At 38.8% G+C, this 27,074-nt stretch overlaps 2 protein-coding genes and 1 long non-coding RNA gene across 5 annotated transcripts; 2 read left to right on the forward strand and 1 right to left on the reverse strand.

The window, feature by feature from the left end:
• Window positions 1-1,022: 1,022 nt before the first annotated feature.
• Window positions 1,023-5,513, forward strand: LOC144649855 (uncharacterized). Its single transcript, XM_078509451.1, has 3 exons — window positions 1,023-1,400; window positions 3,648-3,928; window positions 4,850-5,513. The coding sequence occupies exons 2-3, from the start codon at window positions 3,653-3,655 to the stop codon at window positions 5,318-5,320; spliced, it is 747 nt and encodes a 248-aa protein (XP_078365577.1). The 5' UTR covers window positions 1,023-1,400; window positions 3,648-3,652; the 3' UTR covers window positions 5,321-5,513.
• Window positions 5,514-5,931: 418 nt separating this feature from the next.
• On the reverse strand, window positions 5,932-18,057 carry LOC144649854 (NFX1-type zinc finger-containing protein 1-like). Its single transcript, XM_078509450.1, has 5 exons — window positions 17,743-18,057; window positions 12,994-14,451; window positions 10,000-12,521; window positions 8,336-9,595; window positions 5,932-6,896 (listed from the first exon to the last, which is right to left on the reverse strand). Exons 1-5 carry the CDS (start codon window positions 17,819-17,821, stop codon window positions 6,795-6,797), a joined length of 5,421 nt encoding a protein of 1,806 aa, XP_078365576.1. The 5' UTR covers window positions 17,822-18,057; the 3' UTR covers window positions 5,932-6,794.
• A 2,171-nt stretch (window positions 18,058-20,228) lies between these two features.
• LOC144652012 (uncharacterized) lies at window positions 20,229-26,398 on the forward strand. 3 transcript variants are annotated; one of them, XR_013570420.1, is made up of 4 exons: window positions 20,229-20,411; window positions 21,752-21,855; window positions 22,069-22,170; window positions 25,463-26,398. It is a non-coding gene; the product is annotated as an uncharacterized LOC144652012 (long non-coding RNA). The 3 variants fall into 3 exon arrangements; XR_013570421.1 differs by having other exon boundaries at window positions 21,757-21,855; XR_013570419.1 differs by having other exon boundaries at window positions 20,229-20,395.
• The last annotated feature ends 676 nt before the right edge of the window (window positions 26,399-27,074 follow it).

A 27,074-nucleotide genomic window follows, 5' to 3' on the forward strand; every position in this document is an offset into this window, starting at 1 on the left:
TTATTTTTATAATGAAAAATTTCATTATTAATTATCATACTAGTAATTACTAAAAATATTCTATGAAAATTATCAACGAAGCAAAAAAGTAAACAAAAGCTAATTTATAAGAGGGATACTTTAGGGTTCTTTTAATTTCTTAATAGGCTACCGGAAGACATTCTTATCCTAAACTTCCTGAGCATCTGTCAAAACTGCAGCTTAAATGAAGTTGAAAACGAAGAACATTTTTTACTTAAATGTAGTAGATATAATACAATTAGAAAATCTCTAATAGACGATATTGTTTAAAAATATTCTGCTTTTAGTTCTTTAGATGCCCACAGCTTTTAGTGCCAATCACAAGATTACATTCCTTTTTAATACTAAAGATCCCTTTCTCTGTAAAAAATTAGAATACTTCATTCATGAAGCTTTTACAATGAGAAATAAATCGACAGTCGCAACAATTGTCAATTAGTTGATCTTATTACTTACCTTTACATATCTTTAGATGTATTTTGTATTATTATTATTTGTTTTTTAATTCTTTCCTATACTTTTGCAGACCTTTGCAATACCATTTGTAACTGGGAAGGCAAATAAAGTGTTGTTGTTACTCAACCTAGACCTCCATATGTGCTTCCGATTCCTCTTACAGAACTGGATCTTTAAGAGTGACATCCTTACTTGTCCATTGTCGTGAGTGCTGTAGCACAAAGAAAGAAAAATTAAGTTTTTTCGCTTCCACAAAACAACGCATTGCCCATAGCCATCTCGGTACATATTGTGTACCTTTTGTTTTTCTCAGCTGTTGCTGTGCAGGATCTAGGAAGTACTATTAAATTGCCTTAACCTGGCGCGTCACGAAATCTTTTCATTCTGTCGATTGCGTGACAAAACAAAGAACGTCATCAGGAATAATAATCAACTTTAGTGCACGCCTGTCAAATGAATATTGAAATTAATTTTCATTAGCATAACCACCGTAAACATAAAACAGCTTAGAGCTTTGTTTATTGTATAAAGACAATTAGCTCAAATCGGCACCGTTTAAAAAGCATCGACGCTATTTAATTACACCCTTGTATATTTGCCCTCAAAACATGCTCCAATATTCTTCTATAACCCTCTGGGGGCCTCAGTGTTTTCTCTAGATCTTCAGGAATGTAATAATTAAGCTGGTTAACCTTTCAAATCGGCATCTTGGGTAGTTTTAACACTCAGACGTAAGGCTGACCTTTTGCCGGGCCTTTGCGGTAAGATAATAGCTTCGCAGTAAGAGCTCAGATGTCTGAACCATTCTAAAGATCTCAAGCGTCTCGATCGGTTTGTCGGATCAGTTCGTGCAGCACTCGACAACATTGGATTAAACGGAGCAGATTAATTCCTTAGCTTTCCAGGACAGCTTTGTTTTGAAGGTAAGGAGTCCTCAATGTTGTGTAAGAAATATCATCGACGCTTCAATGTTTGATCGAGCGGTGATCTGTTATCTGCGTTTTGATACACAACCTTTATTAAATATCGATGACAAACTGTCAGACGTACATTTTTAGTTGTAACATAAACGAAAGAAGCCAGTCTGTGAAGCCGTGAGGTGTTCGATTCGTGGTTGCATTGTTGTTGTGATTCAAAGGTACCTTATTGTACTCTATTACGTTGTAGAACTCGAATTTTTCTTTGTCCAGAAACGGTTCTAATTATAACCCACTGAATTAGATTAGAAATGTCAAACATCGATGAACACAGAAATCGTTTTGGCTTCTACGCGATTGATTCGCATATATAATTTGTAGTTGCCGTTTGTGTATTCAACGTAATTTTGTCACTTCGGACAAAGCTCGATTTAAACAGCTTAAACAATTCCTTTTTAGTTTTTTATTTCATCCAGAACAGAATAGAATCGCTTTCTGGTATATTATTTATTTATTTTTGTGAAAATGTACTAAGGTAAATAGAGCTGTCTGTGAGATTTATTTAATATCGTTTCTAAGCAAATCCTTTCTGGCTGAATAAAACACGAAAGTGCAATTAAAGAAAAATACTTGAATTTCATTAGCATTTTTATTAAGCGGCTTACAATTCTATCTTTCATTGGTAACTCTTTTTACGTCAACAAAGTAACATGTTATAAGGGATGGTCAACGTTGCAGGGGGTCGTAAAAAATGTATATCTTGCAATAAAATTTTACTGACTCACTATTTTGAGGGCCAAAGGGATTTTTTTCCGTGATATATATGCGGAGAAGCCATTAAAATGCGGTCACCGCTCCTCTCGAACGAAAAGTAGAACTTCGGGCACCATTTTGCTAAATGTTTTTCAACAATTCACGGAAACATGAAAAGGCTTATGCAGACACTAATTCATATTTATTCTCAAGCCTATAACATATTGTTATTGTAGAGAAATAAAATTGATATTCAGACTCGCAGGTTTTTCAAACAGAAAGAGTTTTGGGCTGGTAAATTAATTATTAATTTATTAGCTTAATTCCCTCCTTTCGATTTTAGTTTATAAAGGTCATACTATCTGGATTTCAATGCCCCGATTGCGATTTCGAATACGAGATACATCATAGCATGTGAACAATTCGCGTTTAGTTTTATTAGAAATGTTAATTACACATTGTCTTAATTTCAGTGTTACTCATAATAAGTACCTTAATTTAGGCGTCAGGCGTTTTTTTCATTATTTTGACCTAGAAGCAATTCAGAAAGTAAACAACAGCTTTTGTTTGGCTTATTTAATTTTTGAATTGATTTTTCACTAGATTTAATTCAAACGAGTCTTCGTTCTAAAAGTACCTTGAAATCTGAGATATCAAAAACTGAAATGTTCCTTATTCAAAGTTGTTCTCATTATTTATTAAGGGGTGAAGCACTTAAATCTATCAGTAAAACCCACTGTCCCTTACTGTATTTAGGTTTTCTATTAAAAACGTTTTCGTCTTATTCTTTATACAATTCTATTGACATATATCTGCTTTTGTTTTCTCTTATTGTATTCCTCGACAAATCACCATATAAATTTCAGTGCCAATAAAGCTCAATAAAAGCTAATAGTACGCATGCATTCTAACAAATCAATCTATGCGCAGCCGGATTTGACTCGCCCACGCTCTTTTTAATTTTTCGAAAGAGCTTTGAATGCAAAAAAAAAATTAGGCTCACGAACCACAATTTATAGTAACTTGGCTCATACGGGGTCTTATAAAAAACGCGGGCTACTTTTCCCGCGTTTTCTGTGCTGCGCCGTTTTGGCTCGAGATTTGATTGGTTCATTTGCCTCTTGCATTCTGTACTTCGCATTCTCAATCTGACCAATCAGGGAAAAGGTTGTTCTGGTCAGCCAATCAGGAGCAAATCCTAAGCAAATTTTCTCTCTTTCCGCTTTTTCTCTCTTCTTTTCAAATTTACTTGGTTATTTATGCTTTCTCTAGGCTTATTGACTGGTTCTGTTTGTTTTATACAGTAATGCTTCAATTTGTGCTTGAAAGTATTTTTGGGAATGATAATCAAGCTAAAGAGGATTTTTGAAGATCAGTGGGTTGGATTGTAGACTTTTGGAGACGTCAAACGCAAGGGGCCAATTGTATTTTGGATCTACTTCGATTTGAACGCCATTTATTTAAATACACCGTTAAAAAACTCCTTGTTTTTCTCCGTAGATAAAATGTCGTTTAAATTCAATAAAAAAGCTGTAGTAACAGCCGTAAGCGCCTTGGAGCCGGACAAACTCTTGGTATACGCCCAACTAGTAAAGAAGATCTCTTCCGAGAATGGCTGCTTACTGGATGGGAACATTTTCTGCGTGGATGTCGGAGCAGCGGCGCTAAAGAAACAATCGAAAAAAGAATGCAGGTGGTTGGAGGAAGAAGTAGAAAATGCTAGAATTACTCCTGGAACAATTATAACCGTGAATGGCAAAGAGAGATACGTTAAAACAGAGGTATGTAACGGCTTCAGACCTTGTGGCCCATTGGGCCGAAGCTTATCCCGGTTTTCGTTGTGTTCACGTCTTACATAGGGGAGTTTATTACTCCCCCTGTAGGGGATGCTAGTCCATCACAGGGTTACACCCCGCCTCTCCAGTGTTTTATTCGCTGGTAGCCATTTATGCACCTGGCCCAGTTGTTCAAAGGGTGGATAACGCTATCTACCGGATAAATCACTATCCAGTGGATAGCAAAGTAGGTTTTGTGAGAGTTATCCACTGGATAGCGATTTATCCGGTGGAAAGCGTTATTCACTCTTTGAACAACTGGGCCCTGGGTGGAGAAAGGCACAGTGAGAGTAAAGCGTCTTGCCCAAGAACACAATACATTGACCCCGGCCAGGGCTTGAACCCGGATCGCTGTGCCGAGTGGCCTAATGGTTAGGCGCGCTGGAGTCCGCGCCTCCCTAATTCTTGTAAAGGTGTTTTGAAGTTCTAGTTTCTCTAGTGCAGAAATGCCAGTCCTCAATGTCTTTGTTTGTGCTTTTCGTTTTTTTTTTATTCGTCGCATACTTGAGGGGAGCCCATTCTTATCAAATCTAAACATAAATTCGCCACAGCTCAACTGTTTCTTAGCGCTAGAGGATATAGGAATGCTTCTTAATACCCCTGAAAAATCAAAAAGGGATTAACCTAGAAACTTTATTGTTTTTTTTAGGAGTGTAGCAGCTCTCGTACGTTTGTAATTCTACTGGTCCTCTAGTGTAGCAGTTGCTACTGTTTTGAGGGGAAGGGGCATTGTTCCTGTTGTTTGTCGTATCATTCTTTCGAAGGGTGACGAGCCATTCATGTAAGTCCTTGTGAGAGCGTGCTACCCGACTCACTTTGTTTAGCATAATTCATTCTGATTCAATCCTCGTTTTTGTCTTTTGCCAGCCGGAAAATGTTGATTACCTGAGACTTCTTACTCCGCAAGCGTTTCAACTATTCTGTCCAGCGTTTGGCCCCATTTCAGACAACGAGGTTTTCCAGACAGCGTATTCTACTGCATCAATTGACCAGACGCGGCGTCTGGTCTGTTCGGAGCAACCAACGCCTAACTTACATTGGGTGATGTGCAAAAACGTCGCGTTGTCATACAACCAAACCACGGGCCGAAAAGAGGCCACTGTAGTAGCTGTTGACATTGTCCAGATGAAACAGGCTGGGCGATTGGTCTCTACTTCGGTTCAACAAACTGTCACGGCTAAGCTCAACTGCAAAACGTTCTTGCCGAAAGTGGGTCCTCACAATCCCGGCCCCGTAACTTTTGGCCCGGCGCTCGCCCTAGTAAAGATGTTGGATGAGGATGTACCTGCACCGCAGCCTCGATCGTGGGCTGAGATTGAAACATTACTCGCTTGTTAATACGTTTATTTGTGCGTCGAAGATAAAACATTCACGTTGACTACTGGACGATGTAGTTATAAGTTCAAGGATGAAGTGTATTTTAATAAATTAACTACAATTTGATTACAATCAGTTTGAATTGTGAGAAGTGAAACGAACGATTGTATTTTATTTTCGTTGCATCCTTGTAAATAGGGATTATCATTTTTCATTTCATTTCTCTTCTTTTTATACTTTGTATTATATAAGGTGCATAATTTATTTCACGGAAACTAAACATGTTTAGTTCAACCAAGTTAAAAAAAATTGAAATTTCAATGTCCTACAATTGGACAGAGTTAAACTAAGATCTCACTTGTGGTTTATAATAGAAATTTCAAGTCAACGTACTTTCTAGTCTTGCAATGTTTTTCCATCGCTCCGTCCGCCCTCTTACAATATGTGTTATTGTTTTTGTGTTCTTGCAAATTGCCCTCCAAGGCTCGTTCCAGGTTCAAATTCTTTCTGTTCTTTGCATACGCTCACGAGGCAATTTGTAAGAACACAAAAGAAACGGAAATAGGCTGGAAAGGGTCTATTGAGTGGGTATCGGGTCAAAAAATGTTTAAGTATTAATGTTGTTGTGTCTTAAATTTCTCAACAAAACATTTTATTTATTTCAAACCAATACATTGCTCACTTTCATCAATACTAGACGAAGTAGATAAAAAAACATTCACATTTCTTTAAACGAAATCAATTCAGTGCGTTACTATCAGTGAGGATAGCTGTCGGGCTCCAATATGGCCTTATAAGACGTAACCTGGACAAAGGCTAACAAAGACGTGTCAGTTTGAATCAAACTGTTTCACAATCTACAATTAACACAGATATTTCTAAAAAAAGTCCATCTCGCAAAAATAAAAAAACCTTATGGAGCAGGGTTGGAACTGGGAAAATCTATTTTCACCTACATAATTTTTAAAAACTTGCTTAATATTGAAAAGCTCAATTTCCCTGTTTTTCATTTATGAACAACTTAAAACGTGTGAAGCTACTGTTGATAAAGAAGATCCTTTGCTGCCCTAAAAGGGAGCATCATAGATTTCTTTTATGCGTCTTCGTCACTTAAGTTGTTTTAGTACCTTAGTCCCAATTTGCTCTGTACTCTTTTTAACTTTGACTTATCTCAAACTGTAACAGTAATGAAACTCTTTGGCAACCTTTTTATCTATAACCAGCATCGTCCGATGTAATACCCTAGATTTTGAACGCCATCTATAAAGTTCCCTTGTCTGTGAACTGCTACCTTTTAATTTATTTCTCATCATTCGTTGAATTAGTTCCTAGAGGACGTGGTTCCTTCAATTGTATTTGATCACTGGTATGGCAATTTACTGTTTTTTTCTGGAATACTATTTTTTGCCAGCTTCTGGTCTAGAAAAACGTAGGACTGTGCTTGAACCGTACATTAGATGCTTAGAACAACCTGGAGCATCATCCTAACTGGATGTCATTCATACTGCAGCCGTCTCAGCTCGTTAGGATCGTAGTTCTGCAGGTTTGTTTGGTTGGACCAAGCACCATACTTTGCCCCATCCATTTCTGTTGCAACCTGAAAAGAAATTAAATTACAATGTATTTATGTACGCACAAACCCTTGAACAAAAGTTAAAAGAAAACTGCTTGGTCATATTCAAGTCTCACGGCGTAAGAGCTCGCTTTACTAAAGGACTTCGGAACAATTCAAATGCTTATTAAGAGAAGTGATAAGCTAATCGCATCAAATGGCGCACGCATGAAAATAATACGCTTCATCAAATGTTAGCATGAATGAATGAGAAGTAAGCAAATCACGGATCGAAGATCCCCGAAGATTATCCAAGTGTTGTTCAAAGACAATACGCACGTTTCCGAAGATTTACGAAGTTTGCCGAAGATTTTCGAGGAACATCTCAAGACGTTTTAACTTTCGGCTCATTGTGCATTAACCCTTAACATGCTAAGCGCGGATTATTTCGGGATTTTCCGGGATTCTGCCACTTATGACGTCACCAATTTACACGTCAGCAGATGTTTGCGATTTGCATCTTATAGAGCTAGGATAGATCTTTCCACAGGACTATCCATCTTCAATATTGACTGCATTCCGACAGAGCTAATCGAAAAAAACACGATCAGTTTTTGGTGTAAAATTGGTGCTAAAACAGGCAAAAATACCCGTACTTGATCATGATCTCCTTTCCAGGGTTTTCCATTGATTCAGATCAAAACGTTTCAGGCCAGTAGAAGGGATGCACAGAGTAAAAGATAGAGAGAATAAGAAAGCAGAGAAAAACGAAAAAGAAAGGAGCAAGGAAAAAAATCGGAAAGGTTCAGCAAAAAAATAGAAAATAAAAAAAGTCCAAATTTTGGCTTATGCGCATGCGCCAAAGTAAAATATTGTACATTTTTCATGGAAATTTCATCAAAGTCTTCCTGCATTGTCAGAAAGTGCATTTTTAGCGAATTTAGAGAACTTTTGGACCGTGGAGCCAAGAAAATCGATTAACGGTTAAAAAAACGCGTTTTTAGGAATAATTTCAGCATATTAAGGGTTAAAACATTACAAAACTCTTCATCAAACATGACGTCATCGATATCTTCACGATTTTTCTCAGTTAAAGAAATCCTTGTTATTTAACAAATTTTCCCTCTTATATGTTATTTAGATACTTGTGTTGCTGCAAAATTGCATAAAACTGCTTAGAAATCTTACCCAAAAAGGGAAATAAGCATAAATTTAGAGAAATTCTCTTGATTAGAAGCAGCGTTTTGGATTTTTGGGAGCACCTTTAGAGCAACTTTTTGAGAAGTTACGGTCAACGTTTTGGGAAATCCCAAGCAACTTGCGGAAAGCCCTAGACACGTCATTCGACCAATAAACAACAACAAGCTATACCTAATGAAGAATTCAATGAACAGTTGGGAAAGACCCTCATTTAATCAAATTTACTGCACTACACTGCCGACCTACAAAAATGTTTCTGTTGTCATATTATCTGGTAAACATACCTCATTTCCTTGAGCCAGAGTGTGATGCCTCCCGCCAATTATCGCACCGCAGTCTGCCTCTGGGCAAGATCTCTGTTCCATTGCTCCACCACAGTCGCCTATTGCATAGATATGTCCATTTGGACACTTGTACCAGTGACCTTGGGAGAAATTCATCGCTTTGACAATCATAACACGCTCTTCAGGAGTTAGATCGTCCAAACCACACTCTCTTCGGATCTGTTTAATGGTGGCTTCAATGTCATCTGCATCTTGCTCGCTGAGTTTGCTGCCTGCATTTAGCTGAATCCCTTTGCTTCTTAACCATTTTTCTTTGTCAAATGCGATAGGAATGGAACGCTTCTTAATCTCACACTGAACCACACGAATCTTTAGAAGAAGACCCACACAGATAACTTCATCTCTTATGTCAGTCAGCCTCTGCAGGGAGATTTGAAACTTTATCAGGTCCTCCTCTAGATGGTTCAGCTTTTCGTCAACTTCTCTTGCTGCTTGGAGGTACATCTGGTCATGAGAACTCTGGCTTGCACTGGGTGGTGTCAGTACTCCAAGGCAAGTAGTTTTTAGCAGGTCGGTCTTAATTTTTTCTCGCACCTTGTATATTTGCTCTAGTAGATTTATTTGGTTCTCAATTGTTTTGAGCTCCGCCATGGTTTTCCTTTGCTGAAACCAGCTCTCTACAATGTCGTAGCTCGAGAAGACACTTTCGGAATTGGTCTCTGGCAACGCCTTCCTTAACTGAACATCAGGATATTTTCGTACAAGTGAGACAGTTTTCCTGTTCAATATTTTCGTCAATTCTTGATATTGTTGTTCCTCTTCGTTGAGGCGTTTTTTCACTAATTCGACGTCAGCCAACTTTTCTTTAACAATGTCAGCATACCGGTAGCTGATTCGGATGGGTGTCTTGCACAATGGACATTCCTTCAACTTGATATCATCGTTTTCGCCATCTTTGTCCATCCAGTAGTCCAATGATGTAACCTCAAACATGTGTCCGCAGTCCAACAGCTCAATAAATCTTGCATCTTCTTCCTCTTCAGTTCCAAAGAACACCTCGGTAACCTTGTCTTTATGACAAATTCTGCACAACTTGGGGCACGGTTCGCCGCACAGGCCGATACATGGGTGATTGAAATTGCACAAGCTCGTGCCTCGTAGCAGTCTCTTCTTGCATGGCTCGTTACATCGAGGACGATTGCATTTTTCACCACAAAGCCTCGTGCACTCAAAATGTGGGCAAATCCAGGAACACCTTTCCTAGAAAAGAAGTAATCAACTGAAAATCAGTTCAAATCATTAAGGGGCTTTGGCATCATATATCCACACAGGTGTTACCCATTTTAGAATTAGGGTACATTTTCTACTTTATTGTCAGTTGAGCAAATATCCTTGTTTTGAAAACACGAATAAAAGGAGTTAAATGTCAAGCAAATGAAACAGAAACGAAACGGTAGAGGCAGCCTGCTTTTCAAAAGTCGAAATGAAAAGGTATTACGAGAAAATGGCAAAATGGCTGAAAAGGCTGACGACAGTGAGAAGTGGCCCTTAATGTTACAAGACTCGTGCCCGTCTTTGTGTTTGTGGCCAGCTGATGAGTAGTATAGCGCCAATATTAACCTTTGTTTTCAGGTTTCGTTTCTTCGTGCATTTCATACACTTACCCTGCATGGCGTGCAACGTTCCATGCATTCTTTGGGACATCTGCTATGGATGCATCGATTATCACACTTCTCGCGACAAGGTGGACAGTTTTTTGTGCAAGGCTCCTTGCAGAGGTGAAGACAAACTCGTCTTCTTTCACAGTCAGCTTCGCAAGGGACGTGCATCCTTCCTTGCTTGCATCCACTGCAGTTCCCAACGCAGGGGTGCTCACACTCCAGAATCGCACGACAAGGCTCTTCACATCGGTAACTTTCCGAAAGCTCCCAGCAAGGCTTTTCAATTTCATGACCACAATCAAATTCTCTCTTGACAATCTTCAGACACTGGAAAGAAGTACAGTCTTCCCAGCACTTTCCAGGGCAGAGGTGACCACATGGCAGAAACTCCAAACACTTCATCTGACACTTGAATATCTCCACGGGCACTCCGCATGGTACAATCTGCTTGTGTCCGCATGTCGGGATCTCCTTTTCCGTTTCTACAGGGCACCCAGGGCAATCTTCGCCAAAGTGACACTTTCTGTTGCATCTGCTTTGATGCTCCAAGCAGAGTTCCACGAGGCAGTCCTTTTGGCATCTGTACAACTCATGGTCACTGTCATCAGGATGGCACACTCTTTCGCATGAGTGACCGCAAGGAAGGCGAAACTGGCATTGCAAGGTACAACCTCCTTCTGGTGCTTTCTTGAAATCGTCTGCAACCTTTGCATAGATTACTCGCTCCGGGTGGTTGCTGCAAACCAACTTCAGTGAATCTCCTATGGCACCCCGCTGTTTCATGTCTTTGACAATACGATTCCATAGTTCACTTTTCTCAGCTAACAGGGCGAAGTTGCCAATACAGTAGAGGCCTTTACGAGCTCGAGACAAGGCAACACAGACTCGATTTTTAACTGCCAGAAAGCCAATCTTCTTCTGCCTATTGGATCTAACCAGCGAGAGCAAAATGATGTCGTTCTCTTCTCCTTGAAAGTTGTCCACAGAAGTGACTCTGACTCCTTCAAATTTGGCTTTGGGCATCGTCTTCTTCAAGGTCAAAACCTGACCAGTGTACATAGTCAACACTGTTATCTGATGAGGAGCGTACCCTTGCAAAATGAAGTATTCACACAGGGCTGCAATGTATTCTGCTTCATGCTTGTTTGAGTGGCTCTTGAGTTTGTCATTTATTTCGCTTTCATCTTCAGGGAATCGATGATCGATAAAATAAATGTTCTTAGAGACACCACTGACATCTTCGTATTCATGCACAGATTCATGATCATGAAGGTCTTCATAGATGAACCGCATCAATCTCGCAATCTCGGGTCGCATCCGATGCTGAGTGTTAAGCTGGTGACACCGCATACCGCTGTTTACCATTCTTTCAAACAGTGACACGTCAAGGTTGTATTCTTTTGCCAGAGCGTACACAGTCGGGTTTGGTCTCAGTTGCTTGTGATCTCCAATGAGAATCAAGTGCTGTGTGCATTTAGTCAAAGAAGTTATAATGTGAGCCTCCAGAACTTCAGCTGCTTCCTCGACAACGACAATAGTTGGTTTGATTTCTTCTAAGATGGCACGGTACTTTGCAGCACCAGTGGTGGTCATTCCAATCACCACAGCATCTCTCAGTGCGTGTAGCTCTTCATTGTCTCGAACCTCCGTGAAACGTTTACAGATTCTTTCATATTCCTCACTCTTTCTTGAAATCTCCTCTTGGCAGTTATGCTGGAAAATTCGGAGCCAAAACAAATAAAGCCTCCAACGTTCCTCAACGGTAAGGCTCCAAACGTCTTGGACATTGGCAACCTTAGATGGGTGGAAAGGGTGAAGCTTGGATTCTCCTCGCAGAACCTTTAAATGATCTTTGGAGAGACCTGAGATTGTCGTTTTCCCTTGTTTAGCGTTTTCCTGTCCTTCTAAGAGCTGGAACTGGTTCTCACCAAGCAGGCGTTGATTTTGAATAATGTCAGCATCTTTGTCTACTTCGATACTTTCTTCAGTGCCTTCATTAGCATCATCGTTGGTAACATCATTTTCAGCTCCCACGGATTCGGCAGGCGGATTCCTCTGGGACGAACTCATCAGATTGGAATGCTTTAAACCGAGCCAACTTTGAATTACAGATTTCCCTTGCAACTGAAATCTGTTCCCTTCCGCTTTAAGCTGTTCAAAGTGAATCCAGCCAACAAAGTTCTGCAGGTCTTTTAGGGTAAGGATATTCCGCTTGCTGTTCGCGAGTCGACCAGTTGCTCTCTCGATGGCATCTTGACATTTGGTCATTTCTACTTTGATGCGACGCTTATTGTCTGAGGAGGTTGTGTACTCGTGTAGGTTGTACGCCTGAAGACTTTCTGAAGAACTTCTTCCACCAACCCGTATTATTCCTGTTTGTTGGAACTTCAACACTCCTTCCAAAAACTGATCCAGGGCGTGGTTTGTATAGCATACCATCAACATGGCGGACTTCTTCTCTGCGTCCCACACGTGTCTGTTGTCAAGAAGAGCCCTTACGATCTTTAAGCCAACGTACGTTTTACCTGAAAAGAAATAATTTCGGCAAATCAATTTGTTAGTTCATTTCTCACTGAAATACAATGCAATAACAAGGTAGTCAAGGTGAAAAATGAGGGCAATTCGTTTTGTCGACTACATTTAAAATGTGTTTATTGAGCTTGATTTCCTGAGACGTTAAGACTGAGTTAAAGCCATGTCTAACGTTATGATAAAACGTAGCTTTCCAGCCAAATGAAGAACATTTTTATAATTATACTGTCATGGAACACGACAGAGGAATTTAGGAACACGATAGCAGTTTAAATGACATGAGTCGCAGTTCTCAAATTACCGTCAAAATGTATTCAGAACTTGAATAAACGGTGTTGGCTAAAGACGTCGCTACGTAATACATAATTTTGCACACTTTACCCTTAATATCCGTCTTTTAAAGTGAACAAAGCCGGTGCACAAAACTGAATAAACAACGAAGTATTAAAACTGAGTCAACAATACCTGTCCCTGGAGGACCTTGTATAACTGAAAACTCTTTCGTAAGGGCACCTTTCAACGACTCAAGTTGCGACTCGTTCAAGTTAACATCATCAACGTGAGGCCAAGTACGGAAATCACAAACGGATACTCTGTTGGCCCCCTCTACATCAGGAACTCCAAGGGTCTCTCCCAGGTCATACTGGACTTGTATTCTCGACTTCTTGCTTCTGAGGTACTGAGGAGGCTTCACATCAGAGTTACACTGGACCAGGTACTCTTGAAAAGGAAACGTTTCAGGAGTAATCTGCTTCAGCTGTTGCAGAATGGGTCGATAGGACTCAAAGTAAGCTGGTGACTCTACCATCACGTATTTATCACGTGCTCTTTGCGTGGCTTCAAGACCCTCGACAAATCGAATGTCCAGCCTTCCCGATCTGAGATCTTCAGGTTTGCGATTGGCGACCGTGGCAAACAACATGGTCTTAAAATTATCCCTTGACAAGCAAAGGAATGATCCAAACAGCAAGCGCTTGGAATGTTCCCATGGGATCTTGCGGAGGCTTCTCATATCTAGATGAATGCAGTGTACGATTCCAGCCCTGGTACAAACAGTATTCATAATCTCAACATTCTCGTAAATGTACAAGTTTTGAGATCGATCAGCTTTAGGAATCTCCTTGATTATCTCTCTAATTCCTTCGCGCAGTGGGGCCACAAAATCTTCACGAAGGAGGCGAAATTGGACGTCTAGATAGTCATTAAGGTCCTTGTATTTCTCCGTCTTCTCAGTCTTGTTTCGTCGTAGAAATGGCTTCTCCTCTGAGCGAATTTCTTTCTCGTTGGGATAAATGGAGATTCCCTTGAAGTCATCTGGTGGGGGTAGCTCGACTTCCTGTCGCTTTGTTTTCTTCGGCGCCTGTGCCATTTTCCTTTCTTCTCCAATCAGCTCGCGTCTTTTTGCCAAAAGAATTTCCACTTCTTTTCTAAACTCTTCAACTCCTTTCACGCTAATGTCTTTAAGAATTCCACCAAAATGGTCGATAGGAATGTCGGACGAAAATGAGCGAGGAAATCTAACAAGCCATTCTTTAAAGAAAGTAATCAAGCATTCCACAAGTACACCGAATTGAGACTCAGACTCCATTTCGTCTTGTATCATTGGGAGATTTAAGATGTACTTTGGCAAATGGGTGCGCAAAAAGGCAGATCCCTTGCAAATCGACATCACATCAATCAGATTCTGTGTCATTTGGGTGTGACACATCTTGCCTAAGATTTCTACAAGCAATGTCATCCAATCTTCCTTTATTTCCTCGGCTTTTACTAACATTTCGAAGCTTTCACGGCACTGAAGAAGGGTCACAGCCATCTCTGAAGGTTCTGTAGACTGCAGTTCTTTTAGTTTTCGATAACCAAGATGAGGGCCTCTTTGTCTACGTACTTCTTGTCGTTCTTGATATTGCGCTCTACCATGACCACCTTCAAGAGAAATAGAGACCATAGTCAGGCGCGTAGGAGGGGGGGGGGGGGGGGGGGGGGTGGGTTCGAAGGGTTGGAACAAACCCCCTTTGGAGGTCAATTATGGAGGACTTAAAACACAAACTCGGTTGATTTTCAACTTTTAGCAAATAGTGGGGGAATGGAAAACAAACTTTGAGTGTTGCAGCTTTTAAATTACCCTGCAAAAAAACGCTAAAAGTATCGGGAAAATATTAACTTGTTAGGAGAATGGGTACAAAATAGCGTCTAAACGATCAGCCATACGATTCAGCTCCAATTGTTATTTTTTTTCCCAAATGTAAGTGACTAAATATTGTTGTTATATAACCTGTTATTTTACACTCCATCGAGTTTGAAATATTGACGTGCACAATGCTGAAAATAGCATTTCCGTGCCTCTCGATTTCAAAATATTCTGGGGGACATGCCCCCAGACCCCCCTAGGAGACTCGCGCCTTCGGCGCTTGTATTTAATAGCCTCCTAATAAATATTCCTGTCAATACGACGCCCTTCCAAAAACCTCAGCTACGTGCCTGATAGTGCACTATGAGTACAAATGTTTTGTCTTTTTAAAGCTACTTCTATGAATTATTTCTTTACGAATTTCAGCAAAGGGAAAGACATTAATTTGAGGTCAATCACTTATCAAAAACGTTTTGTGAGAATAAAACATTTTTTCAAAAAAACCGATATCTGGATATACAACTTCTCATTTTTTTAAGATACACTTCTCCTTTTACAAGAGAGGTTTTATTGCTTGATAACAAAGCTCTTTGATCGTTCCTATAAAAATTATAATTAATAATAATTAAGCGTTTCTGCATGCAGGGTATTACAAAGAGAGGCCTTGTAACATCTTGTACAATCTTCGTTCACTGTCCAAAATCCACGCGCGCAATTGGTTAAAATAGATCACGTGATTCTGCTTTACCTGTCGTCAGCAAACTCAGACATAACCTGAAATCATACCCTCCCTCCCTCCCTACTGCTGCGGGGGAAGGAGGGCATGATACATTTGCTTGTCGAAAGTCATGTAAAAAAACCAGATTCTGGTTTTTTGTCTGATTGGTCGAGAAACAATACTCAATGGAGTGGTGTGGACTGATTGGTTGTCGTATCTCAAAGAGACTTCCGGTCAGAAGCTGGTAATGGCAAAGACGAGTCACGTTTACTGCAAGGACGAGTTCTTTTCGACGTTAGCTGAAGCCCTAACAGATTTCAAGTGTAACTCTCTGAAGGCAGAACAAATAGAGTGAGCGACAATGCGTAATTTGGTTCCGTGAAGTGGTTTTGATGTTCTTCGAAAACAATATTCCAGAGATGTTGGAATGTTTACAAAAGCGACCGATGCTATCTGCCGTAAAACAGCTCTTGTCGGTGAATTCCTTTTTTTGTGTGTGTGTAAGCTGAAATAAAGGGACGGCATCTAGTACAACTGATAAATATATGTTCGCAAGCGCCATCTCACCCAGCTACTAAAAGCATTTTTATCTCAACACGGCGAAGTTTAAATACAGGCTGTACATGTACAATTTTTTTTGCAGACGTTTTTCACGCCTTGTGGAAATCCGAGTCTCGAATTTGCCGCCAACTCTCCGCCAACTACAAAGAGTGGTTTGACAGTTCGACGACACATTAGTTTATGTAAATTAGGGGGCGGCTGGCGGCCGGTTAAATAAATGTATCAGGCGTTCTTTTTTCCCTCTCGCTTTCGTAAAAAGAAAAAAGAACGCCTGATCGCAGGTTAACTCAGACAGTGCAGTATTGACAATAATGCACAAAAATAGTGCATTATTGAAGGTGTCTTCAGCTTCAAGGCTTGTAGAAGTGGAAGAAAAGTATATTCCTCAAATTATCAACGATCCAATACCAAACAAAATCGAAGAGGATAACAACTTGAAGCGCTTTCATGTTCAAAGGTAAACTGCAGCTCAATAAATACATTTTTGTGTGCGATTGACTTGCTTGTAGTTGCTTGATTGTGAAAGCCACGGGGAAAGCCATCGACTTGCATTGAACAAGCTTCTCGCTGACTGTATTTATGAACGACCACAGCTGATGAACGATTTTGTGAACCATTTTAAGCTTTATTTCTGTACGGCTTATTTGTGATTTTTATATTATTGATGTAATCCCGTGTAATTATGTACTACTACACTTCTTATTTTTAAACATAAAGTTTGTTATTTGAAGCTCGTTAAGTCGATGATCGGTTGCAGTTCTATGCAGTGTACTCAGATTGTATATTAAAGGGGTTAGAGTCTGTTCGTTCGTGTTTTGTTGACAAATACACGCACTTGCTGACCTCACAATGAACTCAAAATTTTCAATACTGCACTCGGCTACGCCTCGTGCAGTATTGAAAATTTCTCGTTCATTGTGCGGCCAGCGCGTGCGTGTATTTGTCAACAAACCACTCACAACAGTCTCTAACCCATAAATACTCGTCCAGGAGAGATCAAATCTGTTTAGAGTCAACATCCATTTTAAGTCGGGCAACATTAAATTGTGGTAGGTTGTAGTATGCCCAAACGTTCAAGGCAATAATTCTCAAAAGTTATCCAATGACAAGTTGGTGTTCTGTTGAATATTGCGTGACAACTAGATAACGAAAATGTCACACAAAGTTTAAGATCTAATACTGAATATTTTCAAAGGTGGAAAATGTTTTTATGGGTTCACGGTGAAGCTGCTCTACAAGTATCATAAGTGACTGATTATTTCATTTTGATATTTAGGAGAGAATTTAAATATTTAACCACCCTTGGCCATGGTATTCCGGAAGGTGGGTGACTAACGAAATTCCAATTTTTGTACAAGATATTTGCCGTCGGATTCCCATACAAACACTGTAATTTCTACCCGCTTTGCCTACTCGTCATGATCAAGATGGCGTCGAAAACCGTGATAAGGTCTATTGCTTTCCAGATTAACATAGATGTGTTTGTGCAAATTTTGAAGTGAATAGCAGATGTTTTATTAAGAAAACTATATTTCTTTCTCTTTCGGACTATTTTTCAGCTCGTTTCCTTGCAAAATTGAATCAAGAAGCTGTCGAATTGCAGAGAATCCAGTAAACAGTCGTGTAAATTGGATAGGCGGAAAAGATCAAACGGAAATTAAAATGTATAAATAGTTCCATTCGACAGAAACAGAGCTTTGATTTGCTGAATGGCTATGTGAAGATGTATAACAGATGTATAAAGCGACTCCACTGCTGCAAACTCGTCCTCGCAAATACGTTTGGACTAAAAAATACAACAGATTACCTCCTCTCGTGTTTGTGTTTGGAGGTCTACCCCTTCCTCTTCCACCACTTCGTCCTCTTCCAACATTTTTTCGGTCCATGGTCGTCGCTGCCAGTTAACTCATCCTGTAGCACAAATCGTTCTTTAGTTTAAACACAATTTTCACAACAACATCGGGACTTTCCTACGATTTCGAAAGCGAAATAATTAGCGAAAGAAATATGTTAGCCATGTTGTTTATCGTTTCTCGGAAAACAAGGAAGTGTTCTCAGAAACAATCACTGTTGCATGCTATTATTTGATTGGTCGATTAACACAAAGCTGTCTCAGACTGGCTGTGCGGGAAATGATGAAATGGTAAGGACTCTTTCGGTGGATTTTCGGAGTATGAGGGGAAAAGAAACAGAAGACGAAAAATCGGGTCTACCCTTCCTTTTTTATATATAAAAAAATAAATTAAGTTGGTTGAAGCTTTTATACAAGTCGTTCTGACGGAAGCAGAACTAAAAAAACCAATTAGTGACGACTTTGTTGGATTTTTTGGCAAAATATTTTGTAACATTTTATGTTTAAAACCTTACTTTATTTCTACCTCTTTTCTACCTCTAACGTTGTTATTTCTTAGGTTGAAACCTGCCTCCTCTAGCAAGGTTGAAAAATATTTAAACTACTTGTTTCATTTGAATTGCAAATAATTCTTAATATTTTAATATTCATATTTTATTCTCACATTTGCAATCGAAGGCTCGACTGAAGCTAAAAAAAAATTGAAGTGTTCTCCGCCGCTCTTTACCAGCCAAAAAACTCTTCAATTCAATGTTTTTGGCGTGAATTATGAGTGCTTTATCCCTTCAATGTGAAGAGACGACATATTGGCTGGATAAAACGTCAGGAAGCGCGAAGCTGACTTATTAACACGTGGAAGGTCATGATAGTCACGAAGAGAAAGGTGGTCGAAAGCTTGAAGGCGTCTGCGACCCTTGAGGTAAAAACGGACAGTTTGTCATTTTTCTACATTTATTCTGGAAGAAAATTTTTAAAACATTGCTTCCTAACTTGCTAGATATTAAGCCAAGATATACTATAGCCGGTAATGAAATGCCGTTATGTTTGTTAGTCGGCTCGAGGATGTTACGCACGTGTTGCATTTTTAAGCCAGCACAAATAACATAACAACTTCATGAGAAAATTTGTATTTATCGGTTGCAGCTTAGGCCGCCAAAGTTTCCCTAAGTATTTTAAGAACCTGCGTATTGTGTTTTTAGCTGTTGTTTGTAAACTTCAAAAAATGGTCTAACTTCTTTCAAAACTTTTAAACGGAAAACAACACATAAAAAAGATGAATAAATAAATTTTTGTTGTATCTTCTTATTGTTGATTTAACTGAAGTCTCCTAAGGCATCCTTCTGTATACTGTATGATCATCATCATCATCATCATCATCATCATCACCACAAGCACTGTTACCTCGCCGATGCTTCACAAAACTGGTAGAAGATTCTGAGCATAGGAATGAATAGAATTGCTCCAAGTCGACTCTCTTATAAACCTCTCTAAGCGTAAGCAGTCTCTAAAGGCTGTTTCTCATATGATCGCCCCGATCGTCTCTGTCGCTTCTGTCGTTTGCAAAGTCTGAGGTGAGTCTGCCACTTTTTGAAGCGACAGAAGCGACAGAAGCGACAGAGACGATCGGAACAATCATATGAGAACCAAGCTTAAAGCGAGCTTTTCGCGTCCAACCAAATGAATGTACTTTGTTCTTCAATTCATCATGTACACTTTTGATTAGAGTACAAATATTAACTAGACATTACAGTGGCGGATCTTGGGGAAAGGCCCGCCCCCCCCCCCCCCCCTTATTTTTAGAACAAATAGAGCCCACCCAGTTGATTTGGCTCAGTATTCGAGGCACCTGTCGCAGTTGAATGAGGAAAGGCCGGTACAGGTCAGTTTAATTGAAAAATAAAACCACCTTCTGTAGAACATGTTTAGACACTGACTGTATATGGGTGATAATAAGATTGCTATTAACCTTATACAGGGGCGGATCTCGGATTTTTCTTAGGAGGGTGTGCACCACTTAGGAATGGCGTAACTGACTGGTGTCGTAAACAAATTTTAAAAGCGAATACTAAGCCGAAGGTCATCTCAGGGAGTGGTGCGCACCCCCTGCACCCTCCCCCTAGATCCGCCTCTGCCTTAGTAAGGTCGGTCTGTGCTTTGTGCTTCCTTATCGAGAACATCCTCCGTAGAGGCTCCTTACAGTGTTTTTTTCAAACCTTTATCCGTGGGAAAGGTGAAATTGCACTTTTAAATGAGGAAAGGGAAAGCAATCTCTGGTTCGAGTTATCGGGACTGACGTTTTCAAAACGAGGGTTGTCTTGAGAAGTACATGTATTTCCGTTTCCCCGCGCACCCCTCCCGTACCCGGTGGGAATGCCTTTGTTGATGAGATGATTCGTCTCAGTTACATGAAGCATTATCATGATGGTTTCCTCTTCAATGCACTATGCTTGTTTCTGTGAATCAGTTACAACTTTTTGCGGCCAAGGAGTCGGATAAAAGCATTGAAAGCAGGGAAATTACTTCTGAATACACTGGTAACAGTTTCGAAAAATTAAGGAAAGGACTGAAGTGACAATTTCGGAGAGCAACTGGAGGGAATGTTAACGTTGTAAGTAGGAGGCAAGGTGCTACAGAATTCTATCGACTATGCTTGCAAACCTGTTGAATTAATTGCTGAATTGGGATAGGTAGGAGGTAGAAAGGTCAAGCAGCACTCCGAATTGTTTTATTGACCTTCTGATGAGTTTGTTTGGACTCGGGTTGAGATTTATCTGAAAACCCAAGATGGCTGCAGGTTGTTGGGTTCAAAACCCACTAAGAATCTCCTTTGACAGTTTTTTTCCTTTTATTTGTTAGTGGTCCACATGTTTGTGTCATTCTTGACTCTATTATGGGAGACAGTATCACATTTCCCCATTGTTCAGCTCATTGTCCAGGGCTTTTGTCTGCGGGGGCAAAGTCTGCCAAACTCCGCTGCTGGGGCAAACTCAACTATAGCTACCGTATTTATTCGATTAAGCGCCCTGGGCGCTTATTAAATTTTTGGGCCTTGAGGGTGGGCGCTTATTCGAGGCTGGGCGCTTATTACATTTTTACCATTTTTAGCAAGTAGTACGTTTATTTTGCAAGAAAATAATGCATAATAACTTAACGTAAAGCTGTACTAAAGCTGAATTTTAAATGTTCATTGAAAGTTTCAGTAAAACACTTTAAAAAACTCGGTTTTCGGGGGTGGTCTCTTAGAAGAACTTAGTCAATTTCAATCTCAACTTCAACAATAATCAAAATTCCTCTTTTGCCCTCTTTTTAGGAGGGTGGGGGTGGGGGTGGGCGCTTATTCGAGGCTGGGCGCTTATTAACTTTTCCTGCCTACAGGGTGGGCGCTCATTTGAGGTGGGCGCTTATTCGAGGTTGGGCGCTTAATCGAATAAATACAGTACAAGAAATAGCCCAGCAAAATCAAATTTTAGTTTTCCTGGCAGGGGCAACTACCCCTTCTGCACACCTCCCCCACCCCCCCCCCCCCACCACAACTTACGGCCCTGTTGTCAGCTAACTGTTCACCCATTCAGAGAATAGAGTTGGGTGGGGGTGGGGGGTGTGGGCTGGGCATAAGGGGAGGCACTCTGGATATTGCACTGGTGGAGATGTGAGACTTTACGAGGGTTGCTTCTACTTAGAAGAAGAGCTCACAGGAATGAACATGAACTTGACTCATAGGTTTCAAAGAGATATTCTGATAAATTTTAGTTTTTTTCTAAAAATTCTCTTAAGGAAGGTAATCATGTTTTACAGTAAGTGCTTCCCCAAATGCTCTACAACCAGAGTATATTTTTTATACCATCCCCACATGGGAAGTGGCTCAAATTCACAAATTCTTTACTGTTATTTTCCTGGTGAAGCACATTATATGTAGATTAAAGTTAACCGTTATTTCTCAAGACATTTTCATATTTATCTTCAGGCAAGAGTGAAGCAAATAAAATTATAATGGACAGCTAGCTGCCATAAATGACAGCCTGGACAAAGATGTCTAAATGATGAGGAAAATGTGACAACTATGTGCAGGTCAGTTGAATTTTGTTGCTGTAAAATAAAAAGAAATGAAAAAGTCATTAACTTTAAAACCCTGATGAAAGCCCTTCCTCATCGCTGGGTGATAAATTTTGCCACAACATTGTGTTTGATGTCTCGGGATGGTATTCTTTTCAATTTATTGTTGTTTCATTTATATGGTCAAAAATTTGATCATGACTTACCAAAATATTTCTTCATCTACAGGCTGAGACAACAATCAAGTACTAAGGGAAGTTCTGATGGACAAGTACCTTGATTGACAGTGACAAGCACGTTTAGTCGTTCAGTGAACTTAGTTGACTACAGGTCTGTTGACTTCTTTTTCCCACTTATAATGGAACTGAATTAATATTTTACTTGAGCATACTGTTATCCATGACGTTTAGCTGTACATCTGTGGTTGGCATTATTTTTTATCCACTTGTGAAAACTGACTAGCAAAAATGAATACCGGTAACTACGTACAATACTGAGCAAAAGAGAGACAAACAAATTTTGACAAGTTTTGTTTTTTGTTCTACTTGAATTATTATTGCAATTCAGCAAGCTTTAAGAATGATGTGCCAAACTGTTTTTTGAAAAATTATTTCAAATGAACTTCGGTAATTTCTTGACATTCTCTGTCTTTGTTATTCTTTGAACACACGATTTTGGAGTTAAAATATTAAAAATATCTTTGTTTACTGCTATAAATTTCGCTGAAATCTCAGCCTCGTCAGGCATGTTCCGCCCTCTTGGATTCTAGATGTTTTGGTACTCAGTGTATGATACACCAAGTGTCTTGGACAGTCCACCGACTTCATGTAAGGCCTCACACAGAGTGTGAGGCCTTACAGCCCCCGGCTCCGCCGTCCATGTTCTAATCAAGAACCCAGTGAAAATACTACAAAAACCACCGAACTGTGGAATGGTCCAGTTTTTTATATTGTAGCTCCGCCCACTTTTGTTGATAAATTCCAGAAATTCCTGTGGTTTACATGCTGTGTTTCCTTGCCGCCACTATTGTTGATGGTTGCTCGCCTAAACAACACTGGAAAAATGATTTGGTTGAATACTTTTTTTTACTGAAGAAAAAGAAAACACTTTTAAATGAACTTTTATTGAATTGCTCTTCTACTGACTGTTTACTTGATGCTATTCAATGGCGATCCCAATGTAATTACTGAATTGTAAATTATACACAAAAAAGCGACATTCACTGATATATATGGAACAATATGGATGTTTGCAAATATTTTGACTTAATTTTAGCTAAGTTTATTGGCAATTTTTTCACTTTACCTTTCATTGCCCTTATTTTGTATTTTATTGTGCTTAGTTTCATTTTTCTGATGAATCAAGGGGGGTGGATAGCCACCCAGTCTATCCCTGATCTGCCCTTACACCTATAATTGACAGAATAATCTTCCAATTTTTTTAAATTCTCGCTTGACTCATTTTCGATAAAAGCTGTAACACAAATGCATATCAGAGAGGTTGAATTCATTCTTAGATAGCATGGATTTTCAGATATTTTTTTTGTATCTCAAGATTGAGTTCTGTGTTTGAGATTCATACATGTACCTTCAGCAACGGACTAAGCATGATAAAAATAATAATAATAATAACCAAACTGGAAAATGGTACAATTTATTGTCCTTGTAATTGTTACAAAGATGTGGATTGTGGATGTTTGTTTAATTTGTTTTGTTTTATTCTGTCTTACTGAAAACGGGTCTGTCCATTTCATGAGTTCGAGTTCGAGTTAGAATTTCGAGTTGAGTGAGTTCGAGTTAGAATTTCGAGGTCGAGTTAAAATATCGAGTTCGAGTTGCTTGCGTTTAGCTCCACTCTGGTTTGCTTGCGGTTAGCTCCACTCTGGTTTGCTTGCAGTTAGCTCCACTCTGTTTTCTTGCGGTTGCTCCTCCTTTTTTGTTAGTTCCACTCCTATTTGCTTGCGGTTAGTTCCACTCCTATTTGCTTGCGGTTATTTCCACTCCTATTTGCTTGCGGTTAGCTTTCATTTGGTGATAAGGGAGACACTATGCGTGACCAACTGGGAAAATGTTACCCCATAACTCGAACTCGAAATTTCTAACTCGAACTCATAAATTCGATACACTCACTGAAAACACTGCCTTTTTACTCCTCGTTGTAAAGCGTTTTTTTCGAGTGCGTCTTTAGACTAGTCATTTCCTCTGTTCAGATAAAAAAAAAAAACACTGATTCTATGTCAAACTAGTTTTGACCTTTAATCTTTTAAGTCTCCAGCCTGTTCAAAATTTAATTTCTCCTTATTACATAATTAACCATATACGTCATGAGAGTAAAGAAAGTGATCACTAAAACATATTGTCTTGGCTCTGTTTAAAAACCAATTCTCCCAAGTTGAGTTGTAATGTGTGGAGACATCAAGGAAAACTTTTATGTTGATAATTTCGGTGAAAAGAGTTAAATCTGCCAGATAATGTTTACATCTGCAACCATGAAGGAACAAACATCGCCAGAAAGTTTAATTAAACATTGCATTTTTAGAATTAATAATCAACGTCCAAAATGAATAAGGCACGGGTAAAATCAGTCTGATTACGTTGTTAAGGCTAGTTATAACTATGGTTAAGGTTAATATTGGGGAAATATTGAAAAGCAAACTTGCCACCGAGGGGCACTACAAAAGAAAACTGGCACCTTCCTTTCTTCGACACTGTAATTTGCATGTTACATTTGCACCATAGAGTCTAGTGCTTTGCAAGTTTCTTGTATTCCTTTACAAATTTTCAAATCAACTGTGAACATAAAGCTTTGCTATTTCTCAAGTTTTTTGTTTGTTCTCAGTAAGACGTGAATTTAAACTGTTAGGAAATAACTGGAAAAAATTGTGAACTTCAAACATCAAATTTGAGTAGGTTTGATTGTCACGAGGTTTGCCTCGGCGTAAACAAGCACGCTAATTGCAATAATGTTTTGTCAAAATTCAAATTTCTTTTGCTTGTCACAGATATTTCATTGTACAGCGAAATATTTCAGGGAATTATCGAAAACAGGCTCTTTATTTTGTACATTTAGCCAAGAGAGACGAAAAATTGTCTTTTCTTCACTAACAATCAGTTTTCAGCTGTGTTTCGTTCGCTGTTCATCGATTGATAAATGCGCTTTAGTCTTCTCAGGAAAGCCGTCTTTTATAAAAAAAAAAACCTCAGTTCATGTTTAAGCAAAGTTAATGATGATGAATCTTTGTGGGTTTTATTAGTGGTCAGAAACTTTAAAACAGTGTATTATAGTTATTTCTGATGAGGGTTTTGCTATAATATATTTAGTTTGTGGACGTTTAATTAACGTTTTTTAACTGGTCTGAAACTGACTGAAATGATGAACGTTATAAAGCAATGTTAAACAAACAAATAAGACGTTTCGACCGAAATCTTCGGTCTTCATCGGTTTCAAAAGTCTTAAAAGCCGTAACAGCTTTATTTGAACGTTGTTATATAACGTTCAGCATTTCAGTCAGTGTCAGAGCAGTTAAAAAACTTTGTTATGCCCTATCCCTGAGTGCAATTTTAGCATTTTTAAGGTTTAATTAAATTTTAATCTAATTTTATTCTTTACGTTGTTTTTTCAGGGTGGCTGGTCTTCCTTTGGTTCAGCAATAAAAAGACAAGTCAAACAAGCTGAATAAGAAGACACTTCCATCGCTTGTTAGTTAAGGTAGCATAATCAACCCTTTGGGGCTGTTTTCTCGAAGCTTGGCTGAAGAAGTAATGACAATTCAACGGAAGATAATTTCTTAAAACCACAACAGTCTACAATTTCTTCGTTAAACGTTATTTCAACTTGTTTGCAAACTAGTATGTCTCATTTACAAAATATTTTAAGTCTTTCTTTGTAGAGGTTTTGCTAAGGATTGTTTACAAGGCAGCTGATGTTCAAATTGTTTTTGTTTTAATTTCCCCACCAAAATAGTTAGAAAAAAATACGAATGCGCCACTTTATAAATAATTACTTCTTGTTAACATCTGTTTGAAAATTTTTAATTTTCCCGCCAAAAGACTTGGAATACGGCGCTCAAAATACGCATGCGCCATTTTTTAAATCACAAAACTTTCACTGTAAGTAACTTCTGTTCAAATGGTTTCAATTTTCCCGCCAAAAGACTTAGAAAAATACGGCGCCCAAAATACGCATGCGCCAGTTTTTTTTTTTAAAAAAAAGTTGACAGCTGTATATGAAAATGTTAATATATTTGCAATTAAATAATTAATAAAACTTCAAAAACACGTCTGGTTCTCTTTTTATTTATAGTCTTTATTATCCACTCCAATAAAATACAATACTTTTTATCTTGTTCTCACTTTAATCAATCTTTATTATCTAATAACAAGTAAACACAATACCTCTTTATTTACTTAATTATTCAAGTGAAATTAGTGAAAAGGTGTCTGGAAAAAATGTTCCCTATATATACTAAGTCTTTTGGCGGGAAAATTTGGAAAAATTTGCACAGCGTTTCCCCTGACAACAATTTTTGCAAAAAATTAAAGAGGGGCTCCCTTGAAATTTTTTTGTAACAAGAAAATCACAAGATTCCCTTCAACTTCATATTACCGACAAAAACATTACAAACCATCTTGTACAGTTCCAAAACATAGTAGATAGATAGAATTTGCCGCCCTCAAATGCTCTTCAAAAGCTGCTTTTTTGGTGCCAAACGTATCGATTTTTTTGGGAGGTTTTTAGTTTTGTGTACAAGATGTTGTGTAATGCAAGAAGTAACATAGCAAACCCATAAAGCCAAAAGTTAAAGAAAGAAAATTCTCGAGAAAAAAAAATAAAAACAAAAACTCGCCAAGCGTTATTAGAGTTTGCCATATTACATCTAAAGACCTTTATCAACCGGCTTATAGTACCCAATTGCGATATTTGTTACACGAACCTATTTTAAACCCGAATTTTATCCAATTGCCATAACAGTGAAATTCTTTTAGAATATATAATCAAACTGTAAATAAAGTTCCGCGCAAACAACTGTTTTACATTTTCAAACTTTTATACACGCGAGGAAGAGACATTTTCTTCGTTTTATTCTGTGTAACAAGCCGCAGTGGATAAAGGTCTCAAATGTTTATTTAAATTAGTTGTAGAAAACAATGTCTGGTTTTACAATGCATCTATGTTTTAATGCGACAATTCATTACTAAATCAAACTGGAATTTGACGATTAAATAAAGCAAAAT

Source organism: Oculina patagonica, chromosome 4 (genome assembly GCF_052425735.1).
Source record: "Oculina patagonica isolate OP01 chromosome 4, crgOcupat, whole genome shotgun sequence".
In the NCBI taxonomy this organism is placed as follows: domain Eukaryota; kingdom Metazoa; phylum Cnidaria; class Anthozoa; order Scleractinia; family Oculinidae; genus Oculina; species Oculina patagonica.